Raw genomic sequence first — 27,839 nt, 5'->3', positions numbered from 1 at the left:
GAGCAGGAACCGTTGTTTTGAAGTAGACGAGGTGAAACAGCAAACGGCAAACTCCAAACAGAAGCTCACATGGCACAGGGCTGCACCTAAACCCTTTGTTATGCAGCAGACCAAACCATTACACCACGTTGCAGATACGAGGCAGTCCACCTTCAGATTAACATATAAATTTCACAGAGGATTTTGAGTTGGAATTTCCATACACGCATCCAAATACAGCCCACTCGTTTTCAGAAGCCCATCCTCTTCCCTCCATCACATCCACTCACGGTTAATGAAGTGCTTACTTAACCAATTTGAACCTCTAATTCCGTTTAATTCACTGTAATACTGCACCTTTCTGCCCGAATTAACAGAAACTCTGGGAAAAACAAAAGTCGTCAGCAGCAGTTTCAGGTTCCTTTTAGATATAGCGAGTCTGTATATGACATAGACATATGCTTAAATCTATAACCGTAGATTTAAACATGCATAGCCCTGGTATAAGTCTGTATATATGTTAAAATGCATAACTGTAGTGTAAGTCTGTATATATGTTAAAATGTACAACTGTAGTATAAGTCTGCATATGACTGTTTAAATCTATAACCCTAGAGTAAGACCCCTATCTGGAGCTCCTTACACCTGTATTACATTTCTTCTTCAATCAGCAGCTTTCCGCTCGCCGCCGTCCCCCCGAGGAGCGCCGCCATTACGCGGGGCCCAGCTCATTTGCAGAGAGATTGGAGTGCACTCTGTTTGCATGCAACATCAGGGCCAATGTGTTTAATGCAAATCCTGCCACGGCACACGGCTCGGAGGAGGTCACTGCTCATGGGGCAGGAGCAGAGCTGACCCTCCACAAAACACAGACGGCCAGAGAAATACACAGGCTCTTTCAGACTGTAGCAAAATCATGAGCAGAGCGGTCACGGAGCTCCAGGCTCAAAGTGAGAATACAGCAAACTGGTTCCACTCTGTTACTTTTATCATGAATTATTACAGTTTAACCTGAGCATTTTTATAAAAAATAATAATAATAATAATAATTATATATATATATATATATATATATATATATATATATATATATATATATATATATATATATATATATATATATATATATATATATATATATATATATATATATATATATATATATATGTGTGTGGGGGGGTGCGTGTGTGTGTGTGTGGGGGGGGGGGGTGTATACATACACACACACACACACACACAAATTATATACACAAATTACCCTGGGATCACTTCATGGGGTCAGTTCACAGGGTCATTTAATGGGAGCATTTTGATGACTTTTCATAAGATAGGACTTTTTGAAAAAAAATTGTTAATCGCTGTGGCAACTGCCCTAATTTTCTAATTTTCCGTCATTCTGAAATCCATATTTATAAAACTGTAGGAAACACTTAAATGTATTGACAAATGTTAGATGTCACAATGTGAAAAGTTCTTGTCCTGAAATCCAAGCAGAACTACATAGACCAAGATGCACTGCTCCATTTTATTTGATCAGATAAAATATATGTGAACATGTTAAGCTGAGTCATCTGGATGAATATGACCAATAACTGCACTAAAAGGGGATTTTTATATAAAGGTTGTATTGACAAATCCTTGTGCCTCAGTTACATTTACATAAACATGATGGTGTCAGATCTGATCACATGACACAAAGCACTGATAGAAATGCCCTAAAGACGCTTTCAGAGTAGAAATAATACACAAACAAATAAGTAAATGTAGCGCGGGGTTTCGACTTGGAGGCAAAGCAGAGCGGGGGGCGGAGCTGGCTGACTGCGCCCCAGCAGGAGGTAAAAGATGGCTCTGGGAGAAGTGGGGGTGGGCAGAGGGGGCATGTTTTTAAATGAGCTGAAACTTTAAATACTGCATAATATATAATAATAATAATAATAATAATAATAAAAAAAGAGTTCATTTGGCTCCTGCAGTAAGTTTAGAAAAGAACATTAAAGTCATTTCAGTGTTAATGTCAACAGGATAAGCATTAAATATGCACAAACTCAAAAGAGCTTCAAAAAAACAAAAAAAAACAAAGAATACTGCAGCAGAGAGCCAAAAGAACAAAAAACTACAGCAGCAGAGGGCCGAAAAATGAAGAGTACCACAGTGGAGGGCCGAAAAAACAAAAAATACAGCAGCAGAGGGCCGAAAGAACACAAAATACATCAGCAGAGGACAGAAAGAATAAAGAATACAGCAGCAAAGGGCCAAAATAACGAAGACTACAGCAGCAGAGGGCTGAAAGAAGGAAAAATACAGCAGTAGAGGACCGAATGGACAAAAAATACAGCAGCAAAAAAACAAAACAGCGAAGAAAACAGCAGCAGAGGACCGAACAGACGAAAAATACAGCAGCAAAAAAAAAAAAAAAACAGCGAAAAATACAGCAGCAGAGGACCAAAAGGACAAAGAAAACAGCAGCACATGGCTAAAATAACAAAAAATACAGCAGCATCGGGCTGAAAGGATGAAAAATACAGCAGCAGAGGATGAAAATAACAAAGAATGCAGCAGCAGAGGATCAAAAGGACAAACAAAACAGCAGCACATGGTCAAAATAACAAAGAATACAGTAACAGGGGGCTGAAAAAAACAAAGGATACAGCAGCAGAGGGCCGAAATGAAACAGATTACAGCAGCAGAGGATCATAAGCACAAAAAATACAGCAGCAGAGGGCTGAACAGATGAAGAATACAGCAGCAGAGGACTGAAAGTGGGAAGAACACAGCAGCAGAGCACCAAAATAAAGAATACAGGAGCAGATGCCCGAACAGACGAAGAATACAGTAGCAGAGTACTGAAAGAGTGAAAAATAAAGCAGGAGATGGCAAAAAGAAGGAAGCATAAGCCAACAGAGGACTGAAAGAATGAAAAATATAGTAGCAGAGGACCGAAAGATTGAAGACTACAGTAGCAGAGGGCCAAAGTAACAAAATATACAACAGTAGAGGGCCGAAAGAGCGATGAATACAGCAGCAAAGGACTGGAAGAACAAAAAATACAGCTGCATAGGACTGATAGTGTGAAGAATACAGCAGCAGAGAGCCAGATTAACAAAAAATACAGCAGCAAAGGACCAAAAGAGCGAATAATACAGCAGCTGAGGATTGAAAGTACAAAAAAATACAGCAGCAGAGGGTCTAAATAACAATGAATACAGTAGCAGAGGGCCAAAATAACAAAGAATTCAGCAGCAGAGGGCAGAAAGAGTGATGAATACAGCAGCAGAGGACCAAAAGAGTGAAAATGCAGCAGCAGAGATCAAAAATAAACAATATAGAAGCAGATGGCTGAAAGAATAAAGAATACAGCAGCAGAGGGTCGAACGGACGAAGAATACAGCAGCAGAGGACCGAAAGAGCAAAATATAAAGCAGGAGAGGACCAAAGAGTGAAGATTACAGCAGCAGATGGTCAAAAGAATGAAGAATAAGCCACCAGAGGACTGAAAGAATGAAGAGTACAGCAGCAGAGGGGAGAAATAACAAAATATACAGCAGCAGAGGACCGAAAGAGCGAAGAACACAGCAGCAGAGGATTGAAAGAACAAAAAATACAGCAGCAGAGGGCCAAAAGAATGAAGAATACAGCAGCAGAATGCCAAAAGGAAGCAGGAACATTTAAGGGTTTTATGTTTAAACGTGGATTATTTGTTTATCACAAAGCACATGAAATGTGATATATGTCTATTCCGTACTGTAGTTGCAGTAGTAGTAGTAGTAGTAGGAGGACTGGTAGTAGTAGTAGTAGTAGGACTGGTAGTAGTAGTAGTAGTGGTAGTGGTAGTAGTAGTAGTAGTAGTAGTAGTAGTAGTAGTAATAGTAGTAGTAGTAGTAGTAGTAGTAGTAGTAGTAGTAGTAGCAGTAGTAATGGTGGTGGTTGTGGTGGTAGTAGTAGTAATGGTGGTGGTTGTGGTGGTAGTAGTAGTAATAGTAGTGGTGCTGCATACTACTAGTAGTAGTATATCAACCTACTACTAGTCACTAAATGAACCATTCCTTGTTGCATAATTGAAGTAGTGGTAGTAGTAGTAGTAGTGGTAGTGAAAGGGCAGAGGGACCAGATCATTTTGTTTCTACAAAGGAGACTTACTCCAAATGTGTAAGAATAAGTGAAAAGTGTCGACCATTAAAAAAAACAAAAAACAAAAAACAAAAAAAAACATTAAATTGACAATCATAATGTGCCTGGAATCAGAAGAATTCCTCAGCAGAAATAACAATAACTCCAACCCACTGTACATTGACAGGTGAAGAGTAGGAGTCATGTGACTCAGTGACAGGTGAAGAGTAGGAGTCATGTGACTCAGTGACAGGTGAAGAGTAGGAGTCATGTGACTCAGTGACAGGTGAAGAGTAGGAGTCATGTGACTCGCTGACAGGTGAAGAGTAGGAGTCATGTGACTCGCTGACAGGTGAAGAGTAGGAGTCATGTGACTCGCTGACAGGGGAAGAGTGGGAGTCACGTGAGTCGCTGACAGGTGAAGAGTGGGAGTCATGTGACCAACTCTGAGGGTCGTACACATCAGAATGACACATTTTAAACAGTTTTCTGTCGCAGTCGTCACATTAATATTACCATGTGACATTTTGTGGTGCATCCTGTGTGATCCCTGCTGCGTTCACAGCCCCTCAGACATATCGCCGCTGGCCTTCACCAGCCAAAACCATAATAACCTCTCCACAGTTAGCAGCAGGGGTCGCTCTCATAATTACTACTTATACCCAGTCAAACATCTCTATGACATTCAATTTCATTTTGCAGAAAGTTTGGTTGTTCCATCTCAATTGCACCTATAGAACATACATAAACCAAAGCTCTAGCCATGTTACTGCTCTTAATACTTTTAACAAAGAAAATATATAGCATTATCTTATCTGTATGACAACAAAGGACAACAGTGGCACAGAGAAGTGCTCCTCAAAGCCAGATGTTTGCTGGTTTGAATCCTGAAGTATTTGTATCACTCATGTCATTGAGCAAGACGCTTTACCCATGGTCTTCTCCAGTTACAGGGTGTGGTTAGTCATGAGAGGACTCTGAACAAAACATTTGACTTCACTTATTAATATGATTTACAGCATAATTACAAATTACACATTAGAAATCCTTTTAAAGTTTAGGCCCATTTTTGAACACTGCAGAAGTAACAGTAAAACATATGGGCTAATTACAGAGAACAGTTTGATGAGCAGCTCCTCCAGCCTCGCTCGGTCCCTACTCTCTTCTGGCTTTACTTACCTAGATGGTAAATAGTACAAGTATTTAAAGATTTCACCTTGACACAACTTATTACCATTTTCAATGTGCAATTAAACACAACACAAGTGTTCGTTCTCCCTTCATTAGCACATCACAAGGTAATTTAAGCACTCCATTCTCGTCAATAAGGGGCTGGAGCTGGCTGCCTATTAAAACGCATCAATCTGAGACCAAACACAGATCTGTTTGGATCATTTGGCTCTTCCAGCTCTGAGCTCCACAGAAGAACTGATCCATTGTTTAAAAAAATAAATAAATAAAAATAACAACAACAAAAAAACTGATCCACTTTATGGAAGAGTGGCAAGAAGAAAGCCATTGTTGATCCACTAAACCCTGTTTATGTTTTAAACACCAAACACAACAACCATCGTTTCATGATCTTCTGTGTCCAGGACTACTCATGTCGTGAGCTGGGGCTAGCGCTCACAGCTAACCAGTTCTTATGGCTGTAACAGTTCATGTACTGGATTTGGGAAGAAAAGAAAATTTTACATATTGGGCTTAAATAATTCTCAGTGGCATCATAAAAAGAAAAGGGAAAGGATTATAGTCAGCAGGATTTTCAATTCTGGAGTGAGTCTTTATCGAAAAAGCCTTTTGTTTAAATCATGTTTCTGAACTGTCAGCTAATAGTCCTGTTGTTCCTGCATAGATTAAAGATATGATATTTTCAAACAAATCAATGAAAACATAATCATGAGTTTTTTGGTTAACACTTGTGCCTCATCTTGCTTGTTTGAGCTGAGGGTTTATGGGAACAGTAGATCGTTCTTTTGTATTTTATTTAACTTTTACTGACTCTGTGATGGCAGCACAGTGGTTGGGAGCTTTGGGTGCTCAGAGGTCTGGGCTGTGGGTGCTCAGAAGTCTGGGGTTTGGGTGCTCATAGATTGGGCCTCTGGGTGCTCAGAGGTCGGGATGTGGGTTCTCAGAGGTCTGGGATGTGGGTGCTCAGAGGTGACACCCAAACCCCAGTGGAGTCGTGCAGTATGGATTGCACCCCACAGCGAGGAGGTGTACGGCCATAGGGTCAGACAGGGAGTCATGCTTCCCTGAGCATTCCCATGCACTTTCTCAATCCTGAAACAAGAAACACTAAACACGAGGCGCTCACCATTTCAGCACTGTGTCTAAATGTTCCCTTTAATGCAATTACAATGATTTCGAGATAGTAGCTGTTTGACCCCTTTACACTTTATTTAGCCAAGTTTCAAACAGACTTACCCAGATACTATTTGAGCCATTACTCAAAATAAAATGTTATACAGTAGTCCCTCATTTATTGTGGGGGTTACGTTCTAAAAATAACCTGAAACAGGCAAAATCCATGTTGTCAGCTTTATTTTTTTACAATTATTATATATGTTTTAAGACTGTAAAACCCCTCACCACACACTTTATACACTTTTCTCAGATAGACATTAACATTTTTTTCACATTTCTCTCTTGTTTAATTAATTAATAGTGACTCAGGTATATTTCACAGTTCCTCTGACAGTGCCTCTTTGTCCTTGTGCTGCTCCGCTGTAGTGTTGATCGAACATTTATGTAAATTTAGCTGAACACATTCTGTGCTGTCCGGGAGACGCAACACGGAGGAGATCGATTGACAGTCTGCAGTCCCTTGGCTGGTCTGGATGCAGAACACAATACACGCTCATAGACTGTAAAAAAGCGTGCAGAATTGCACTGGAAAAATCCGCGAAACAGCGAGATCGGGTGAACCGCAATATAGTGAGGGACAACTGTACTGACTCCGTACTGACTCCGTGCTCTCACAGAACACCACACACTGCAGTTTACCCATGTCCTTGTGTAACAATCTGCAGTGGACTAAGTCTGTATGGACTTCATTTGGAATAACTTCTATTTGGCGTTAAAGGTAATAGACTGTATTTATTCTGCCTGTTCTTCTTAAACTTTTTACAAAATTAGGTGTAAATTTCAGCTTGAGCAGAGGTCAGACGGGGCCATTGATTTACATGTTCAACAAGAAAAAAGAATTGTTTGGCTTCAGTGTGTTCAAATGAAAAGGCCCACGCTGATAAATGCCATTAGGGGTAAGTGCGAAGGGCAAGAAAATCAATAGGGCAGTTTGTCACACCTGGACATTAGCCACCCAAAGTGTGGTCAGTCTGGTCAGCAAACATCAAAATAAAACAACACAAAAAATAAATAAATACATTTTAAAAATCAAACAACGCCAACGCAACCTACAAGAGAATGAATGACCATCTGGTGCACTGGTCAGTGTTTATCAGTGTAACGGACGAATATAACAGATGTATATAACAGACATATATAACAGGTGAATGTAAGACGTCCCGGTGGAGGGGGGGGGACCCACCGGGAGGAGGCCCCGGGGAAGACCCAGGACACGCTGGAGGGACTATGTCTCGCGGCTGGCCTGGGAACGCCTTGGGGTCCCACCGGAGGAGCTGGAGGACATGTCTGGGATGAGGGAAGTCTGGGAGTGCCTGCTTAGACTGCTGCCCCCGCAACCTGGATAAGCGGAAGAAAATGGATGGATATGACATTTATAACAAACGTATATAACAGATGAATATAACAGATGTACAGTGGCTTGCAAAAATATTAAGCCCCCTGGAACTTTCACATATTGTGACGTCACAGCCACAAATTTAAAAATATTTTCTTAGCATTTTATGTGAATGTGAATGACAAAATGGCACACTACTGTGAAGTGGAAGGAAATATTTTACAAGATTTCCAAATGGCTTAAAAATATTTTTTTTTAAAACAACTTAAAAGTGCAGCGTATTCAGCCCCCTCAAATGCAACCAACTTTTGGAAGTTGCCTGATGATTTTGGAAAGATTGAATGTTGACCTGATGACTAAAAAGTCCACCTGTGTGTAATCTTGTCTCAGTATAAATGCAGCTGCGCTGTGAAGGCCACAGAAGTTTGTTAAAAGAGTGTTGGGGAGCAAACCACAAAATGAAGTCAAAGGAGCACACCAAAAAGGTCAGAGAAGATGTTGTGGTGAAGTTTAAAGAGGGGCTTGGATCTAAAAAAATGTCCAAAGTGTTGAACATCTCAAGGAGCATTGTTCAATCCATCATCCGGAAATAGAAAGAGTATGGCACAACTGCAAATCTGCCCAGACATGGCCGTCCAAAAAAAATTACAGAACAAACAAGAAAAGCACTCATCAGAGATGCAGCCAGGAGGCCCCTGGTGACTCTGGAAGAGCTGCAGAGATCCACAGCTCAGGTGGAGGAATCTGTTCACATGACAACTATTAATCGTACGCTACACAAATCTGGTCTTTATGGAAGAGCAGCAAGAAGAAAGCCATTGTTGAAAACCATCCATAAGAAGTCTTATTTACAGTTCACTAGAAGTCATTTGGACACAGCAAACATGTGGCAGAAGGTGCTTTGTTCTGATGAGACCAAAATCAAAATTTTTGGCCTAAAAGTAAAACACTACGTGTGGAGGAAAACTAATACTGCACATCACTCTGAACACACCATCCCCACAGTCACAGTGGTGGCAGCATCATGCTGTGGGGGCTTTTCTTCAGCTGAAACAGGGAAGCTGGTCAGAGTTGATGGGAAGATCGATGGAGTTAAATACAGGGCAATCTTGGAAGAAAACCTGTTGGAGTCTGCAAAAGACTTGAGACTAGGGCGGAGGTTCACCTTCCAGCAGGACAACAATCTTATACACAAAGTCAAAGTGACAATGGAATGGTTTAAAGCAAAACATATTCATATGTTAGAATGGCCCAGTCAAAGTCCGGACCTAAATCCAATTGATAATCTGTGGCAAGATCTGAAAACTGCAGTTCACAAACGGTCTCCATCAAATCTGACAAAGCTTGAACTGTTTTGCCAGGAAGAATGGGCAAAAATTTTAGTCTGTAGGTGTGCAAAGCTGATGGAGACATACTCCAAAAGACTTGCAACTGTAATTGCAGCAAAAGGCGGTTCCAAAAAGTATTGACTTAGGGGGGCTGAATACTTTTACACACTGCACTTTTCAGTTTTGATGTATGTATAATGTATGTGATGTATAATTTTCTTTCCACTTCACACTTATGTACCATTTTACGTTACTTATTCACATAAAATGCAAATAAAAAAATATTTAAATTTGTGGTTGTGATCTGAAAAAGGTCCAGGGGGATGAATACTTTTGCAAGCTATTGTATACAACAGACAAATATAACAGATGTATATAGCGTGTATACGTTCATGGGTGAAAAAGAGGACGACACACATGAAGGACTCTGATGTGCAGCTTGATCCAAACATCTTGTGGTCTTATCACAGCTCAGCCTGTCACAAACAAGGATGAAGTGGTCACTACATAATGGTAGTTCTGTTGTTTAAATTATAGTAAATGCATTCTATGATCTTTACTCGTGTGTGAGGGCAGCCTTTTCCATGTTATGAATAAAATACAAATTAATCCCTTCATATATTTATATATTGGTCATTTCATATTCAGAAATATAACAGTAATCATTTTCACCTGTTTGGTTAGAGTTCAGATTGAGTCATGGAGTGGACTGGACATTTTATTATGTAATAATGATGTTTGATCCCATAATCAGAATGTTTAAAATAGCCCGTGTTGCAAAAGGCCTTTGAGTGTGTGATATTAGCAGAGATCAAGTGGTCTTGCCCTGAATGTAATCCTATGTAGCCTATACACAGCTCTTTGTCAGACTGAAACTTGAGCGTGGTGTCAAAGGCCAGTGAAAACAGGAGGAATTCTCATGTTTCTCATCCAATTTTAATAAACGATAGTTACCTTTCAAACAGAGCCAGTGTTGTATGCCAGTGTAATAATATGCATAACTGACTTGAGCCGCTTTAAACTTTAAATTATTGATCACAAAAAGCAGCAGAGCAGAGGATTTTAATACTGAGCGCCATCTTGTTCTTTGTAGGCGAAATACACAGTGACGGGCCCGGCTGATGTCTGCACTGTCTCAGACGCGCCGATCACCATCCAGCAGCCAATACCATACGCCAAACAGGGAAGACCTGCCACCAAACAAAAATCAAATCATCCAATAAGAAAACAGCAGCACAACCGTATATACAGTCTGTGGTCACAACTACACAACATGAACTGTGATAAAAGGATTCTACATCAATAAACATTAACAGAATAATAGGAAAGAGTGAAATGTATTTATTGTACCTGGACAAAATTATGAAGATTTTAGAGAAATATGTTTTAAAATAGCACAAAATAAAGAGTAAAGTAACACTGGCTAAAATAGTTCATAGTTATACTTTTCCCCCATTCAACTGAATCATAAAAACACATTCTGCCGAACTAAAACTACACCCGATTTAAAATGAAAATACCTAATTTTGCTCATTTTGAGTGGACATAATTATTATATTGACATCAATATACTATTTGATAGAGATGCACCGATCTGATACTGGTATCGGCTTCCAAATATCGATTCAGTCGATGTCCTGGTTGGACAAACTGATGTAAAGAGACTATTTACAGGTCATAGTTGGCCAAGAAAGTCTCAGAATGTTTGAGCTTTTATTACAAAGTTGTTCTGTTTTACCCGAGGGATATTTAACCGTTACATACCATGTTTGGATCAGTTTTGTCTTATTTTATTTTTTAATTGGTTTATATTGCTGATATCAGTATCTTTTGTTTGTATTGGTTCATATCGGTACATTTTGAATATGTTTGTATTGGCTGATATCGGTATTCGAAAGAGCTGGATCAGTGCATCTTTACTACGTGATTTTAAATGTTCTGAAGTAGACAGTACAGTGAATCAAATATGAAATTTATATTTATTGTAATTCAAACTAGATAAACAGGAATAAGCAGCGGAGAAGTGCTTTTGATTCTTAGAACTTAATAGATTTTAACTCATTAATACACTTGTATCTGAAGAGCTGGTCACTGGGGATTTTAACTCTATTGATCATATATAAACAGTTATATTGTATCATTCGTACATGTCATGATGACCTCCTGAGTGACTTACTGACCCAGGTTGATGACTTTAAGAGCACAGAAGAACCGGTTCTCGTAAGAGAGATCATGGGGAGGTGCTTTGGTGCAGTGGTACTTGATAAAAGGAAAGCAGCCAGTGCGGAGGATGTGGTAGTTACAGCCCTGGACAGTCCAGTTGAAGCTGGACAGGCCGAACTGATCATTGTGCACGGAGCTGTAGCGGACGCAGAACGAAGTCCAGGGAGGAAGTCTGCGCTGCTTCAGGTGACAAGTGAGAAGCTCCGAGGCGAGAGGACGAGGCGCAGAGCGGCCCAAAGAGCTTGGGAACAGAAGCACTCTGAGCGCAAAGACATGGAGGGTTCTTAGGATTTCCTTCATAATAAATGAGTGCGGAAATACCCATCTGGTCAGGTCATTTATACTGTATGCACACAAAGACAAGAGTAAACATTAGGCGTTAACGTTAGCGTTAGCACAGCCATAAACGACGTGTGTAGCATAAAAACAGACGAATGAACGCACACGGCTACATGACACCAGCGAATATATCCATCACTCTTTATCAACAACTATTACTATCGAACAGGTCAAATATAGGCAGCTGGCGTATGTTTGGACCTGTACGTCAAAGCCTTCCTCACGGACTGAAACAACGCGCTGCTCAAAGGTTCCGCTTGAAACTGGCGGAAAAACAAAAATACAGAATGCCACTTTGTAACAGAAAATATTCTTTTGTGTCTCATTTACGAGGGACAGATTTGTTCATAATCGTTTTGCATTATTTTAAAGATCCTTTATTACATTATTTAATGTGGGGTGAACGGACTTTAAAACAGAGGAGCATTCCTGGAATACCACCTGATGATGTCACTCAGTAGAACTGAGAACTCAAGGGCCTGTTTGTACAGGATTACACAAAACATATCAGAATGAAATAAAAGATATTCATGGGTTTCAGCTTTCTGTTTATTGGGGCTGTTTTAAGGACTTTTCCCATTCATAATATTTAGCTTTGAATTGTTAATAGGAAACAACCAAGGATAAAGAGTGTTAATCAGTAAAGCATGATTCTCCCAATACAGAGTAACATTAGTTTGATATGATATTATCAAATTAATCAAATATTAAATATGAAAATTAAAAGTATCATATTTAAAAATAACAGACAGTTTAAAATGACTGATAATTATTAAAATTATATATTTTTATTTGCAGTTTGCTCCACTGACACAAGCGCTCAGTGTTTCTTGTTCCTGTCTGTCTGCAGCCCTGAGGTGGGCTCCTGCCCCACACATAAAGGCCTCTCTCACTGCCCATCACCTGAAGGCCTCTCTCACTCACTACATTAAGTGTTGTATGCTGTGGATGGAGCAGGTGCAGTGACTGATCGAGGAAATACAGGCCAAGGTGCTGATTTAAGTTTCTCTCCTACAAGGCCATGAGCACCAAAAGAAGAATTATACAAACACAAAATAGTCAGATTATGTTTTCATTGAAATGTTCCAGTCTTTGCTGTTAAAGGGTTACTTCTGATTTCTTTTATAGTTCTGTTTGAACCGATGTGCATGCATTCAAAATGGAGGACAGCGTCTGTGCATGCATTCAAAATGGAGGGTTGTTTGTTCTTCTTCAGAAAGTCTTCCATAGACTTCATCAGCTTCTGCAGAAACATTTAGCACTTTACAGTGATTATTCAGGCTGAAGACAACAAAGTCCCCTCCTGTTACTAACTTAATGTAGCTGCCAATACGTTGACTGGAGCTCTGCCTTTGTGACACAGGCAGAGGGGATCATTAACACATTAACACGTACCTTGAAATTGGTTCCTCCTTGTGTTCTGGAGGATGAGATCTCCTGATGGATGACTGACAGGTTGTGAGCAAAGGTCAGAAGTGCTCTCTGGGGACTGTCAGACACCACTCTACTCAAACAGCCAAAACAAACGTGTTTACTAATGAGGTTCAATATAAGTTTGGAGTCGAGTCTCACGGGGCTGAGAGCGATTCCAGGGCTGTGGGAGGAGGATCTGTGTGATGAATATAGTGAATAACCTGCAGCTTAAACGGCACCAGGCTTCAGAGGAACATTCACGATGTTAATCCTGAAACAGCCTTTGCACTGACACTCTAAATCCCCGGCTCACAACAGAACATACACATTCAACTCCAATTCTAATGAAGTTGGGACGCTGTGTAACATGTTCCACTAAAGCTGGGGCAGGGGCAATAAAAGAATGGGAAAGTTGAGGAATGCTTGAAATAAACCTGTTTGGAACATTCCACAGGTGAACAGGTTACTTGGAAAAAGGTGAGTGTCATGATTGGGTATAAAAGAAGCATCCCTCATAAGAGCAACGTTTCTCAATGTACAATTGCAAGGAATTTAGGGATTTCATCATCTACGGTCCATAACATCATCAAAAGATTCAGAGAATCTGGAGAAATCTCTGCACGTAAGCAGCATGTGACCTTCGATCCCTCCGGCGGTACTGTATTAAAAACAGACATGACTGTGTAAAGGATATTACCACAGGGGCTCAGGAACACCAGGAAACCATTGTCAGTTAACACAGTTCTTCACTACATCTCCAAGTGCAAGTTAAAACTGTACCATGCAAAGCGAAAGCCATATATCAACAACACTAAGAAACGCCTCTGGCTTTTCTGTGCCCAAGCTCACCTGAGATGGACTGATGCAAAGTGGAAAAGTGTGCTGTGGTCTGACGAGTCCACATTTCAAATTGTTTTTGGAAATCATGAATGTCGTGTCCTGCGGGCCAAAGAGGAAAAGGAGCATCCTTGTTATCAGCGCAAAAGTTCAAAAGTCAGCATCTGTGATGGTCTGGGGGTGTGTTGGTGCCCATGGGTAACATGAACATCTGAAGGCTCCATTAATGCTGAAAGGTACATACAGGTTTTGGAGCAACATTAGCTGCCATCCTAGCAACGTCTTTTTCAGGGACATCCCTTCTTATTTCTGCAAGACAATGCCAAGCCACATTCTGCACGTGTTACATCAGCGTGGGTTCGTAGTAAAAGAGTGCGGGTACTAGACTGGCCTGCCTGCAGTCCAGACCTGTCTCCCATTGAAAATGCGTGACGCTGAACAACTGAAGTTGTACATTCATCAAGAATGGGAAAGGATTCCTCCTGCAGAGCTTCAACAATTAGTGTCCTCAGTTCCCAAAAGCTTATTGATTGTTGTTAAAAGGAAAGGTGATGTAACACAGTGGTAAACATGCCCCTGTCCCAGCTTTATTGGAATGTGTTGCAGGCATCAAATTGAAAATGAGTGAATATTTGTATAAAAACAATGAAGTTTATCAGTTTGAACATTAAATATACTGTCTTTGTAGTTTATTCAGTTCAGTACAAATAATTGTATTCTGTACTGTTTTAAGTTTTACACAGCGTCCCAACTTAATTGAAACTGGGGTAGTATTATACTTTTTATTTCTGGGGTTTCTAAATCATAGTCATAAAGATGAAGCTTAAAATGGCATCACTGGATATGAGAGCAAAGCCTGAACTCTATGGAAGTGTGTGTGTGTTTTGTTTTTTTGGTTTTTGTTTTTTTTGTTTTGTTTTTTTAAAATGTCTTATTTAATGTATGTAGTTTCATTTAGAGCATTTAAGTCCCATATTACACAAAACTGACTCTTGTAGCTTTAATCCATGTTCTAATGCTGTTCCCTCCTCAAAAACATACCTGGATTTGTATATTGCTTCATTCACATGTATGCATAACACTTTATTAGTCTGTCTACATCTCCAAAGCTCAAAATGCTCTGTTCCACCTTGTGATGTCATGGAGTGGTAGTTTTCAAGTTAACTGTCATGATGCCTGTATTTTCTGTCTCCCTGTGTGCTCTCCTCCTCCCCTCACCTGTCTGAGCCTGGAACTGGGCGGAGTTCCTGGCTCCTCCCGCGCGCACCTGGAGCGCATCAGCGCAGTTACCTCCACCTGCTGCGGAGCATAAGTGGAGCCAGGACCAGACACTCAGTGCGAGATCATCTGCTTATCTACATCCTGCTCGGTGCCGGTTCATCTGCGTATCATCATCCACATCCTGTCTCCTTCACTGCTCCAGCTCCCGCACTCATGGCTCTGCTCCCGCCTAGCTTCCACGACCTGGTATGGTACCGTTTCACCTTGTCTCCTGCACACTACGCCCTGCACCCTGCTCCTTTCCCTGGCTCTGGTCCGCTGGTCTTTGCCTCTGTGGTCCACGTTCCTGGACCCCGGCTCATCCTCTGCACCTCGCTCCGGCGCCGTACCGCGCGCTCCGCTCCTGGATCCTGCCCTGGACTCTGGCTCCTGTTCCCCGCTGGATTAATAATTGTGTTTGAACTGAATTTCACCACTTTGTAAATAAACACTGTAAATCTGCCCTGAGTCTGCACGTCGTTGATCCACCCAACCCCACCGGTTATGACAGTAACAGCCAGTAGAGATGCAATTCCAGGGCTGAAATCATGCAAATGATTCTAGTGAAGGTGTATGGAGTTTAAAAATACAGTGGAGCACTTCCTGTATTACCACATGATGACATCACAAGGTGAAACAGAGTGTTTTCTGTTTGAGAGAAGAACTCCTCTAAATATGCAGGGTTTGTGGGTTAAACATGATACTGATTATTATAATATTCTGGTTGTGTCATTGAGAACTTACATCATTCCAATCTGGCGTCGCTCTGAGCTGTCATAAAGAGCAAACAGTGTGCCCCGTTTCTTCTGGAAATAAAAAAAAAATCAGTGTTTTGCTGTGTGAGTATAGTATGAGCTCCCCCCCTCTGTAAAACACCTGTGGGTTGAATCCAATGCCATGGGCTTTACACATCTGAAAGAACACACTGCGGTACAGCATAGGCAGGCTGGCATGGAACAGTCTGCTGCTCAGGACAGCGTGACGCTTCTCCATCAAAAACTAAAAATGGAGCAAACACAAAAAAAATGTATTATTCATGCACATTGAATAAATGTCACAATCACTTAAGACATGAGACATAATCACTCATAAAAGACCAGGACACATTAAATAAGTTTTTATACCATCTAACCTACAGACATAAGTAAAAACAATCTAACCTACACACAAGTAAAAACCATCTAACCTACTCACACTAGTAAAAACAATCTACCCTACAGAGAAAAGTAAATAAAATCTAACCTACATACACAAGTAAAAATAATGTAACTTACACACACAAGTAAAAACAATCTAACTTACAAACAGAAGTATGGACACACTCTCATCCAGTGTTTTTTTTTCCATAAAACTGTGTCCCCTCTCTCTGTAACTGCTGCTGTCAGACTCGTGATATTGGTCTTAAATGTTCATATTAACCCGCTCTACATGATCCTGGGGTTTTATTTCACTATTTTGTCTGTAAATGAAGATACGAACATTAATAACAGACAAACCAGGTTTCTTTTTTCCCCAAGCTCGCTCCCACTAGCATTAGCAACAAGTTTGATTGACAGTGCTGGCAAACACCTGCTCCCTGCCAAACCAGCGGTGCAGGCGACAAGGGGCATTACCTTCAACAGCTTTGCTCTGGATTGGCTCTTTGGTTGCTATGATACTCATGGTCAGAATTCATAATATGGAACTTTGCTCCAATTGGCCCCTATAACTGCTCTAGCCTCAATGAGCTTCATTTGACTGGAGCCCAACGCTGTGGGTGACGTCACACTCACTCAGTCCACTTCTTTATACAATTTTATATTGTTTTCTTTATTTTTACTTTCTACATTATATACACAAACAGAAAACATAAAATAATATGAAGATATGTGGAATTATGTAAGAAAGAAAACAATTGAAATATCTCAAAATAAAGCAAAGAAAAGATTTTTTTTAAATGTGTAGAGTTATTTCACTTTTTTCTTACATCCTATGTACTTCATATATTTAATACAAAAATCTTATTTCATGTATTTTATGTGTGTATATAAAATGTAGAAAGTAGTAAAAATAAAGAATAAAAACATTGAATGAGAGGGAATGTGTGAAACTTCTTGTATTTGTAACACTATTCCCTGACCGTGTCCGTGGTCACAGCAGTGTGTGGAGGCTCATGAAGGAGCGGTCACTCTTTGAAGGCTCATGTCTGAATGTTTGAGCTGTCACTCTGGGTGTCCAGCTGGTCTTAATCGTGTTTGTAATCTGCTGACCTCTAATGACGGCCACTGAAGCCATTACAGCTGCAGCTAAATGAACGTTTGATAAACTACGACAGTCTCCAGATCAACAGGCGGAAACTGCAGCTCTGTGCAAACATAAAGAGCCTTTTGTGTAAGGCCTGACAGCAGCTGATGAGGGTCAACAAATACACACACACACACACACACACACACATATATATATATAGATACAGACAAACACACACGTATATATAAACATACATACACACACACACCTCACACGCATGCACAAACATATATACACAAACACACAAACACTTACACGCATATAAACAGACATACAAACATATATACACAAAAACACAAACACACATGCATAGTAAAAAATGTGCATTATTAATATATTGATTATTTAGACTCACCTATCAAAATGAAAACAGATGATCATCTTAAAGACTAAATGAGTCTCTGCATGAATACATATGTTTAGTGATATTTAAGATAAAGGTTTATATGCACATTACTTATCCTAAAAGACTATCGTACACACGAGGACTGACTCTAAACTACTACCGCGCTCACTAGGACTGATTCTAAAGGACTATAGTGCTCACAAGCACTGATCCTAAAAGGTCTGATGCTAAAAGATTACAGTGCTCACTAGGACTGATGCTAAAAAAACTACAGTACTCACTAGGACTGATGCTAAAAAACTACAGTGCTCACTAGGACAGATGCTAAAAGGACTACAGTGCTCAATAGGACTGTTGCTAAAAGACTATAGTGCTCACGAGGACTGATGTTAATAGACTATAGTGTTCAATAGGACTGATGCTAAAGGAATTTAGTGCTCACTAGGACTGATGCTAAAAGACTATGGTGCTCACTAGGACTGATGCTAAAGGAGCTATAGTGCTCACTATAACTGCTGCTGAAAGACTACAGTGCTCACTGGGACTGATGCTAAAAAGCATAAAGTGCTCACTAGGACTGATGCTAAAAGACTACAGTGCTCTCTAGGACTGATGTTAAAAGGACTACAGTGCTCAATAGGACTGATGCTAAAGGAATTTAATGCTCACTAGGACTGATGCTAAAGGAATATAGTGCTCACTACGACTAATGCTAAAAGATTACAGTGCTCACTAGGACTGATGCTAAAAGACTACAGTGCTCACTAGGACTGATGCTAAAGGACTATAGTGCTCACTAAGGCTGATGCTAAAAGGACCATCATGCCCACTAGGACTGATGCTAAAGAACAATTGTGCTTAATAGGACTGATACTAAAAGACAATCCTGCTCACTAGGACTGATGCTAAAAGACTACAGTGCTAAGTAGGACTGATGCTAAAAGGAGTGATGCTAAAAGACCATCGTGCTCCATCTCTCTAGTTTTAAAATGTGTACTGTTTGTCTCTCAGCTCACACATGATTTTTGCCATCACATCTCAACTAGGATAATACTAATACGCAGGTGATGTCATCAGCATTTCCTGGGGCGATGAACTGTAGGCACTGCTATGTCTGAGGGTGTTAGACTTTAATTTGAATTTTATTTGAACACAATCTGACCTTAAAGAGCTGATTTAGCTACAACAGGTGACCCGATTTGTGCTGTTAAAAAAGTCCTTCTCAAATAGCATTACAGTCACAAGATAGCTAATCTGCTAATCTGTGCATTATGTCTCCATAGTAATTCCTGAACATTCCACCATAGAGATACATGTAGAACACCCCCAGTGTGATGACACTGCAAAGTCTCAATTAGTAAATTGATGTAGATTTGAAACTGTAAACTGCTGGAGTTAAGGTTTACTTAAATATCTCCTGAACAGGCCTACAGTGTGTGTGGATTATTAGTGGTTCAGCAGTTCACACTGTTGTTGTGACTTTTATTTGACTTTTAAAAAAATATCTTCATTTACTGTTGGAGCTGGAGTTCCTACCTGCTTACAACGAAAATGTCAGATTATGCCAATAACATTTTATGAATATGATATCATGAAAATATCTGTAATAAAACACACTTTTTCAGCAGATTCTTCTGTTTCTTGTTCTGTGTTTGACATTGGCACTTCAAAGGAATTTTGACAGCTGAGCGTTCCCTGAGTGCTGTACAGGAGCATCTGGGTCATGGCCAGGTGGTCACTGTAGGAGAGGTGGAGGTCAAGGGCCCACACCTGCAACAAGCAGAGGTCAGAGGTCAAAGCAAGCCCCTGTGCAGAGGTCAGAGCATGCCCTTGTGTGATACTCGAAGTTGGGATTCCAAATATGAAACTGGGCTCCAGAATTAGCCACTGTAACTGCTAGTGTCTAATTTTGGAGCCCAGATGAGCTTCATTTGACTGTGGTGATGTCACACTCACTTAATCCACCTCTTTATACAATCTGAGTGCGAGTATCATAGCAATCAAAGAGCCAATCTGGAGCCAGCTCCAGAGCTTAGCAACACTGTCAATCAAACCTGATGCTAACACTAGCCTGAGTGACCCCAGGGAAAGAAAGCACCTGATTTGTCTGTTATTAATGTTCATATCTTGATTCATGAACAAAATAGCAAAATAAAAACCCCAGAGTGGTAGAGTGGTAATTACGAACATTTTAAGACCAAAATGATGAGTCTGACAGCAGCAGTTACGGAGAGAGGGGCCACAGCTTTTCAATGTAAAGTGAATTGGAGCCACAGCTTTTCAGTGTAAAGTGAATTGGAGCCAGAGTCGATGGAGCTATGTCTAATGTCCAAAACTAGAGGATGGTCAGAACATCTCTAAAACAAACATGGCATGAGCTTCAAGTCCCCCTCCTCCTCATCGTTTTCAGCTTCTTGGCTCAGTGCAACGAGACAGTGTTCAGATATGTGTAGTAAATGGCGTCATTATAAGTATATTAAGGGGTCAGGTGTGCTCATATCCTTCTGCTTAAACAGGGCTAATTTCCTCAATAATAACCTAATAGCTGTGCCCTCTCTTCAAAGTGCCACATAAATCACACACGAAGGACTTTTAATAACTAAGTGGCAGTCGTGCTGTTCCTGCCCAGCTCCTATTTGTCAAAGTAAATGCTGCTGCCACAGATGCAAATGTCTGCACCAGTGTGTGTGTCTGTGTGTGTGTATAAGGCCAGGGAAGGTCTGATCCACCAGTGTGTGTGTGTGTGTGTGTGTATATGTGTGCGTGTGTGTAAAAGGCCAGGGAAGGTTTGAGCCACCGGTGTGTGCTGGTGTGTGTATGTGTGCGTGTGTGCGTATAAGTCCAGGGAGGCTCTTATAAAGATGCATTAGTGAGGTATATTTTAATATATTTGAATGCATGTGACATTCATCTACTGTAATGTTTACAGTGTGTTCCAGCTGCAGTGAGGAGCAGAAAACAAGATCCAGATCAGACGGTCTAGATTAGATTAAATGTCAAATGTTCAGGCCAAAAGTATCAAATAAACAAATACATTTAATGAATGTCATAAATGAACTAATCTGTGGTGAGTTTATATCAAGTACCAATGATTAAGAAAATAAAACTGGAGAAGGAACTGCGTACATCACAGTGGACACGTGCGTCGCAGTAGGCATGTATCGGTGGAGGTGAAAACGGGGGTAGATGATGATGAAAAAATAAGATAAATAATTAAAGATAACTTGGGGGCAGCAGCGGCTCAGTGATTAGAGTGTTGGTCCCCCAACCCGAAGGTCGGAGGATCGAGTCCCGCTTGGACCAAGTTCTGTCGTTGTGTCCAAGTTCTGTCATTGTGTCCACACTTCCACATCACCACGTGTGGAAATGAATGAATAATGACTATAGTGTAGAGCTTTGAGAGGCTTTGAAAGCCATCATTATTAACTTGAATCACTCCAAATACAACTTCGGATGCTCAATGAGAATAAATGGCTAGAACATGGTTAAAGATCTGAACAGAACAGTTTGAAGAACAGGTCTGATGTAACAGACCAGACTTTTCAGGCAGGGACCCCAAAAAACCCCGACCCAGGACCCAAAATAACAAACAACAAAAATAACATACGACATCATAAACCGGTGGTAAAACATTTGACATAACTTAAACAGTCACGAATCAATGGATGAGACCTGGACGACTGAGGGATAACACAGATACCTTAAACAGTGTGGAACAAATAGTGTACAAAAAACATCAGTTTTTGATGAAAAAAAGATAATAAAAACACATGTTGAATGCATGTGTTTGTATGTTCAGAGTGAATGCATATGTCTGCCGTTCTTTGAATGTGAATGCATATGTCTGTACATGGCTGTGCTGTATTCATCAGTATGCCCTGTGCTTCCTTCAGGCCCGTTTGCAGATCTGAGTACATTGGGACCACTGCGACTCTCTAAAAGCCATCGGCCGCTGTCCCATTGTGGCTCTTAACAAAGCGCTGGGAAATGTAAGCCTGGATTGTACCTGTTTTCTATGGCAAGCCGTTCTCATTAAAGAGCCTCACGCTGCAGCTGGGGCCCAGGCCGTCCACAATGTGACAGGAGACTGAAGGGCAAACATATGACCCACTTCTACACAGCACATAAAGTGAGCTTTTAGCAACAGGTTTGAATCTAAATTGATGTTTAAATGCAGACAGCTTGGCCCATGTGGCGCTGTTGGAGCTGTGGAGGACAGCGTTACCCATGTGGAGCCGTCGGAGCTGTGGAGGGAGATGCAATGTCTTTAATGTGCTGATCTATTCAAGTGCCTTTGGTCTGCTCTTAATTATACGGCTGGTGAATAGCATTCATGTCTGGGCCAGATTGTGAGTAAAAACTGATTTCATGGCTCTCATTATATCATTTTAACAGTTTGGGAGAAGGCCGCTGTCTGTCCTTGTGGCATTTTTTTGGGAAAAGATAATTAACACAAATGAATAGTAGTTCACTTTTATTTAGTCAATCTCTGAATATGAAAAATACCACAAGGTTTTTAATCACCAAAAGTATGACATGAATATATGGTCAGTGCTGTTACAGAAATCCAGTTTGAGCAGAGTTCTTTTATGTCAGAAAAAAATTCTGTGGAAGTTTATATTCAAAACAATGCAGTATATTTAATTAAAAATGTGAAGTTAGGTAGTGGTAATGCCTCAGTGTCTCCTCCTAGCAGCAAACCTGTACTTTCTCCAAATCAATGTTATAATTAAATTGTTACATTGTCCAGTTGACAGATTTAACTATAATCGGGTCACATTGTCCATTCACTGGCTTTTGTTTTTTCTCATGTCTGTGGGGCAGTTCACAGTTGTAATATATAACAGGACCAACGATATTTCATTTTAAAGTGCTTTTTTCCCCCTCTCTCTGGATCAATATTCTGTCAGTGTAGTCACATGTGGAGCAGAGGTGAGCCGTCATAAACAGTCCTATCTTCTGTCTGATAAATGTGATGTGCTTTGATGGCATCTTTGGGGAGGTTTTCATGTGTAGCGAGAGGAGGCGGGGTTAAACACGGACAGGGCATCCTTGTACAGCTGTTAAATCACTTTCGAATGACCTATTGTCTGAGAGATATCGCTCAGTGTTCTGGGGTGAAAGGTCAGGGCTTAAATGGTAGATAAGTGCACTGACACAATGTGCTCTGACACTTTATTAGCAGGCTTGAGACAGTTGGGCTTCCTCTTGTGGACCTCTGGGGAGCAGACGGTGGCTCCTATCTGGGCCACTATAGATCCTTTATCCCAACAACTACTGATATTACCCAGCTGTCCTGTCAAAACGGAGCATTGTTAATCTCTATGAGTGAAAAGATCTGGACAGTTACATATAGAATCTACAGTCTTTCAGTTTTATAAATGAGAAATGTAAATAAATATCTAAGTGTGGCTTTGAGTTAGTTAAATGCATAGGTCCTGTGTCTTTGTATCCTATATGATCTTATACAAATGATTTCTAAATAGTTTTTATAATGATATTAATATGTATCACAGACAACACTATTAGAGCGATGTTGTCTTTACCATTGCCCAGTTTAATTTTTATTTAAATAAAAGTGTGTCTCAGAGAGTGAGACCCAAAGATCTTGACCAACTCATAAGCCCTGTATCGGGTGCTCTTCACAGCCAGTATCTGTGATGAAGTTTAAAATGCTTCTGTCATGTTTCGGTCTTTTTTGTGTTTGTAAAAATCCTCTTGGACAAGCTGACCCTGTTCTATTTGTCTAGCTTGAAACTGACCGTATGTTTTGCATGCGAGTCCACAGATTGTACACTGTGTGCACAATTATTAGACAAGTTGTAGTTTTGAGGATTAATTTTGTTATTGTACAACTGCTCCTGGTCAATCCAAAATGTTAACAAACAATCAAACCTGAACATTTAAGTAGTAAAATGGAGTAGGGAATATCTACATGTACACCATTATTAGGCAACTATTAGTGTGTAGAATTATTATGCAACTAAATGAAAAAAAAAAAAAAAAAAGATTTTCCCCATCTCACTTGTTTATTTTCACCTGTTAAAGTGAGTGATAAACAAATTCAAAATTTACAAATAAAAATTTCTGAAATTAAAAAAACAAACAAAAAAACTTCAGTGACCACTACAGCCACCCTTCTTTTCGATAACAGTCACAAGTCTTTAACGGAGTCGGTCAGTTTCTTGATCTAGTCAGAATCAACTTTTTGTGCAGTCGCAACCACAGTCTCCTAGACACTGTTCAGAGACGTGTACTGTACTTCACTGTAAATGTCCTGGGTTAAGAAGGGTCCAAAAGTTCTCAATAGGGTTTAAGTCAGGTGAAGAAGGGGGCCATGTCATTAGTTTTTTATCTTTAAGACCTTTACTAGCCAACCTTGTGGTGGGGTACTTTGATGCATGTGACGGTGTGTTGTCTTACATTAAAATCAAAGTCTTTTTGAAAGATGGAGACTTTTTCCTGTACCACAGCTTGAAGAAAGTGTCTTCTAAAAATTGGCAGTAGGTCTGAGAGTTGATTTTGAGTCCATTTTCAACCGTGGTGGTTAGCAGGTTAGCTATGTCCATTTATATATACACAGTCTACGTGTGAGTCTCACCTTATGCTGTTTGGAGGTGTGGTGGATGAAACTGACCATGTCCACTGACACATGACCAACGATGCCCTTCTCGAGGCAGGCCTGGCCCACAAGGGTGTAGATCCACTGGAGGGTGTCTGAGCACAGAGATGTTTGTGGGACAGAGGAGCCCAGGACCTTCAGACCACAGGGGCTCTGCAGCAGATCTCCACAGGACAACATGGAGATGTGTCCCCCCGGCTCCAGCAGAAGGTCCACAGTCACACAAGAGGGGCTGTGAGAGGGCGGGCGTGCCTCCACTACACCACCTGCACAGGTACAACAAACACACTCATTAAGAGTCTTCTAATATGGTACATTATATTACAGTATTGATATTCTGCAGCTGATGTCAGCAACATTCCCTGGGGGTGTGATGCTAACTGTAGGCACTGCTCTGTCTGAAGCCTGTTACTGTCGTAACGGGTGAGTGTAGCGGACCAAGGGATGCAGACTCGGGGCAGATTTACAGTATTTATTGTAACAATTGAACAAAGTACGAACAGCGGGTGATCCGGAGGTGAGCAGGAACACAGGAAACACAGGGACCAAGGACATGAAGGGACCACAGGACAACAGGCACAACAGGCACACCGGAACAGGCAGACCAGACGGGTGTAGGGCAGAGCGGGCAGGAGACATCCAGGGCCAGAGTACGACAGGAACACAGAAACGCAGCACAGACAGGTTGAGTACAAACAGACGATCTCGCCTCGAGTGTCTTCCCCACCTCCTATCCATGGTAGGTGTGGTGATTAGCCAGATGGAGAGCAGGTGCGCGCGGGAGGAGCCGAGAGCTCCGCCCAGCTCCAGGTACAGGCAGGTGAGGGAGGGGGAAGAGCACACAGGGAGGAAAACCAGGAGCGGACAGTGCGGATCATGACAGTACCCCCCCCCCTAAAGGGCCACCTCCTGGTGGCCCAAAAATTGTTACGGGTGGGCGGAGGGCAAAAATGTCACTGGTGCAGGCCGGTAGACTGTCCAGTGGGGCAACAACGGTCCAGGAAACGGGCGGACGACATAACGAGGTCCCTGGACGGAAAGCTGAGTCCAGCGGAGCTGCGAGGGTCCCACCGAGGGGGCAGAGGATATGAAGAGGTCCCTGGACGGAGAATGATGTCCAGCGGAGCTGCGACTGTCCTGACGAGGGAGCAGAGGACACGAGGCGGTCCCTGGACGGGGAACGGTGTCCAGCGGAGCTACAACGGTCCAGGCAAAGTTCAGATGACACGAGGAGGTCCCTGGACGGGAAACGGTGTCCAGCGGAGCTACAACGGTCCAGGCGAGGGGGGGACAGGTTGGGAGTGGACCGGTTGGGACAGGACAGCAAGCGGGGAACAGGCCCATGAACCGGAGACAGACAGGTAAGCAGGGTGGGCACGTCTTGATGTCCGATGAACCCCGAGTCTGCTTGGTCCATGGTTGGCGAGATCGTTCTGTCGTAATGGGTGAGTGTAGCGGACCAAGGGATTACAGTATTTATTGTAACAATTAAACAAAGTACGAACAGCGGGTGATCCGAAGGTGAGCAGGTGAGCAGGTGAGCAGGAACACAGGAAACACAGGGACCGAGGACATGAAGGGACCACAGGACAACAGGCACGACAGGCACGACAGGAACACCGGAACAGGCAGACCAGACGGGTGTAGGGCAGAGCGGGCAGGAGACATCCAGGGCCAGAGTACGACAGGAACACAGAAACGCAGCACAGACAGGTTGAGTACAAACAGACGATCTCGCCTCGAGTGTCTTCCCCATCTCCTCTTATCCATGGTAGGTGTGGTGATTAGCCAGATGGAGAGCAGGTGCGCGCGGGAGGAGCCGAGAGCTCCGCCCAGCTCCAGGTACAGGCAGGTGAGGGAGGGGGAAGAGCACACAGGGAGGAAAACCAGGAGCGGACAGTGCGGATCATGACAGTTACTCAAGTTAGACTTTAATCTGAGCTTACTTGGTTGGAAGAACAACAGGTGAACTTATTTGTGCTGTTAAACAAGTCCCTCTCACACCTCTTACAGTCACAAGCTAACTAGCATTAGCCACATTTTTTTAAGTTAGTCACTCTCACCTTTTTGTTGAAAATCAAACTCTTAAACAGCACCATGGATTGGTCACAGGCTCCTGAACATGTGCTGTTTAAATACATTTTGTATTTATTTTTTTTTTAGCTTTATGACAATCTTAAAACTTTTTGTCAGTGTTTGTTAATTTGTGTATTATATCTCCACGGAAACTGATATGAATATTCTGCCACAGAGATACTTGTAGAACACCTCCAGTGTGATGTTACTGCAGAGTATCAATATAATATAATTAAAAGTTTGAGTTTGGATCAGTCTCTGTCAAAACAAAGTCTTATTGAACATATCACATTTATCACATTTGTGTTCAAATGGTTTTGTTATTCAATCCCACAGGCTGGGCATTGGTAACATTTAAGGTCAGATATTTATATAGAGCTTTTATCTCTGACACTAAGGCCATTTACTTTAAGGAGCAATGGATCATTGCTCCTTAAAGTAAATGGCATTTATATACCAGGGTACTCATGCCCAAGTGCCTTGCCCAAGGACACGGGCAGAGTGGAAGCAGGAGTGAACCATCAACTTTTTAGTGACTGGATGAATGCTCTGCCAACACAAATACTGTGCCCCCGAAAAACAAAAGCGCATCAGTTATGTATGTATGAGTGATGTATGGGGTCAGACTGAAACATATTTAGACCCTTTAAAGCAGAAACTGGACAGTGAAAAGTGTAAACAAATGCGCACCATGTGCAGCTGTGATGTTCAGGTTACAGGGCTATAGAGTGTTGAGAGCATTCTGACCTTGTCTGAGAAAAGTCTGGAGGAACCCGGCCCAGTGCTCAGAGGTGTTAGCAGGATGAGCGTGAGAGGAGAGCCACTCAGGGATCTCCTTCAGGAACTGGGCCACCACTGGCTCCTGCACACAACATTAGTGTGTTTCAGATGACATCATGACATTCTACAAGCCAATCATATTTAACACACATTCTACAGGCCAATCATACAGATGACATCACAATATTTTACAGGCCAATCATATTTAATACAGATGACATCACAATATTCTACAGGCCAATCATATTTAATACACATGACATCATACATTCTACAAGCCAATTATATTTAACACAGATTACATCGTCATATTCTATAGACCAATCATAATTAACACAGAAAAGGGCAGGTAAAATGACTCTTCAAACACAGATGTGTGTTGTTGGTTGCAGGGTTTAAAAAATCAGGTCAGAATAAGACGTTTGGAGAAGGTGTGAGATTTTGCATTCTTATTTAATGTGTTTGTTCTGTTGTTTCGTTGTTCTCTCGTTTTGTTTCTCTGTTGTTTGGTTGTTCTGTTTCTCTGTTGTTTTGTTGTTC

The 27,839-nt window shown here is 41.4% G+C and overlaps 2 protein-coding genes across 5 annotated transcripts in view; both read right to left on the bottom strand.

The window, feature by feature from the left end:
- Window positions 1-9,520: 9,520 nt before the first annotated feature.
- On the bottom strand, window positions 9,521-11,894 carry c6h15orf61 (chromosome 6 C15orf61 homolog). 4 transcript variants are annotated; one of them, XR_008648710.1, is made up of 3 exons: window positions 11,298-11,894; window positions 10,072-10,307; window positions 9,521-9,593 (listed from the first exon to the last, which is right to left on the bottom strand). XR_008648710.1 is itself a non-coding variant. In XM_055222409.1 (3 exons), the coding sequence occupies exons 2-3, from the start codon at window positions 11,638-11,640 to the stop codon at window positions 10,180-10,182; spliced, it is 471 nt and encodes a 156-aa protein (XP_055078384.1). In that variant the 5' UTR covers window positions 11,641-11,683; window positions 11,785-11,888; the 3' UTR covers window positions 10,032-10,179. The 4 variants fall into 4 exon arrangements, 3 of the variants coding, with proteins under 3 accessions (XP_055078384.1, XP_033824044.1, XP_055078385.1); XM_055222409.1 differs by lacking the exon at window positions 9,521-9,593 and having other exon boundaries at window positions 10,032-10,307; window positions 11,298-11,683; window positions 11,785-11,888; XM_033968153.2 differs by lacking the exon at window positions 9,521-9,593 and having other exon boundaries at window positions 10,032-10,307; window positions 11,298-11,888.
- iqch (IQ motif containing H) overlaps window positions 11,815-27,839 on the bottom strand; it is a 32,054-nt gene continuing 16,029 nt past the window's right edge. Inside the window, exons 12-19 of the mRNA XM_055222537.1 lie at window positions 27,267-27,381; window positions 24,423-24,709; window positions 19,439-19,591; window positions 16,066-16,188; window positions 15,934-15,995; window positions 13,075-13,183; window positions 12,790-12,922; window positions 11,815-11,942 (exon numbers count right to left, since the gene is read on the bottom strand). Coding sequence (XP_055078512.1) covers window positions 11,815-11,942; window positions 12,790-12,922; window positions 13,075-13,183; window positions 15,934-15,995; window positions 16,066-16,188; window positions 19,439-19,591; window positions 24,423-24,709; window positions 27,267-27,381 — 1,110 coding nt within the window. The remainder of the gene's footprint in view (window positions 11,943-12,789; window positions 12,923-13,074; window positions 13,184-15,933; window positions 15,996-16,065; window positions 16,189-19,438; window positions 19,592-24,422; window positions 24,710-27,266; window positions 27,382-27,839) is intronic.

The sequence above is a fragment of the Periophthalmus magnuspinnatus genome, chromosome 6, assembly GCF_009829125.3.
Source record: "Periophthalmus magnuspinnatus isolate fPerMag1 chromosome 6, fPerMag1.2.pri, whole genome shotgun sequence".
In the NCBI taxonomy this organism is placed as follows: domain Eukaryota; kingdom Metazoa; phylum Chordata; class Actinopteri; order Gobiiformes; family Gobiidae; genus Periophthalmus; species Periophthalmus magnuspinnatus.
Note: the sequence above shows the minus strand (reverse complement) of the source record. Positions and strands in the feature narration are given on the sequence as shown.

Bases quoted from the DNA above. Each gene is read 5' to 3' on its own strand.
- c6h15orf61 (XM_033968153.2), bottom strand. From the start codon at position 11,640: ATGAAGGAAATCCTAAGAACCCTCCATGTCTTTGCGCTCAGAGTGCTT. The intron at 10,308-11,297 runs GTCAGTAAGTCA...GTTTGGTGGCAG, and splicing joins TCTTAAAGTCATCAACCTGG to GTCTTCCCTGTTTGGCGTAT.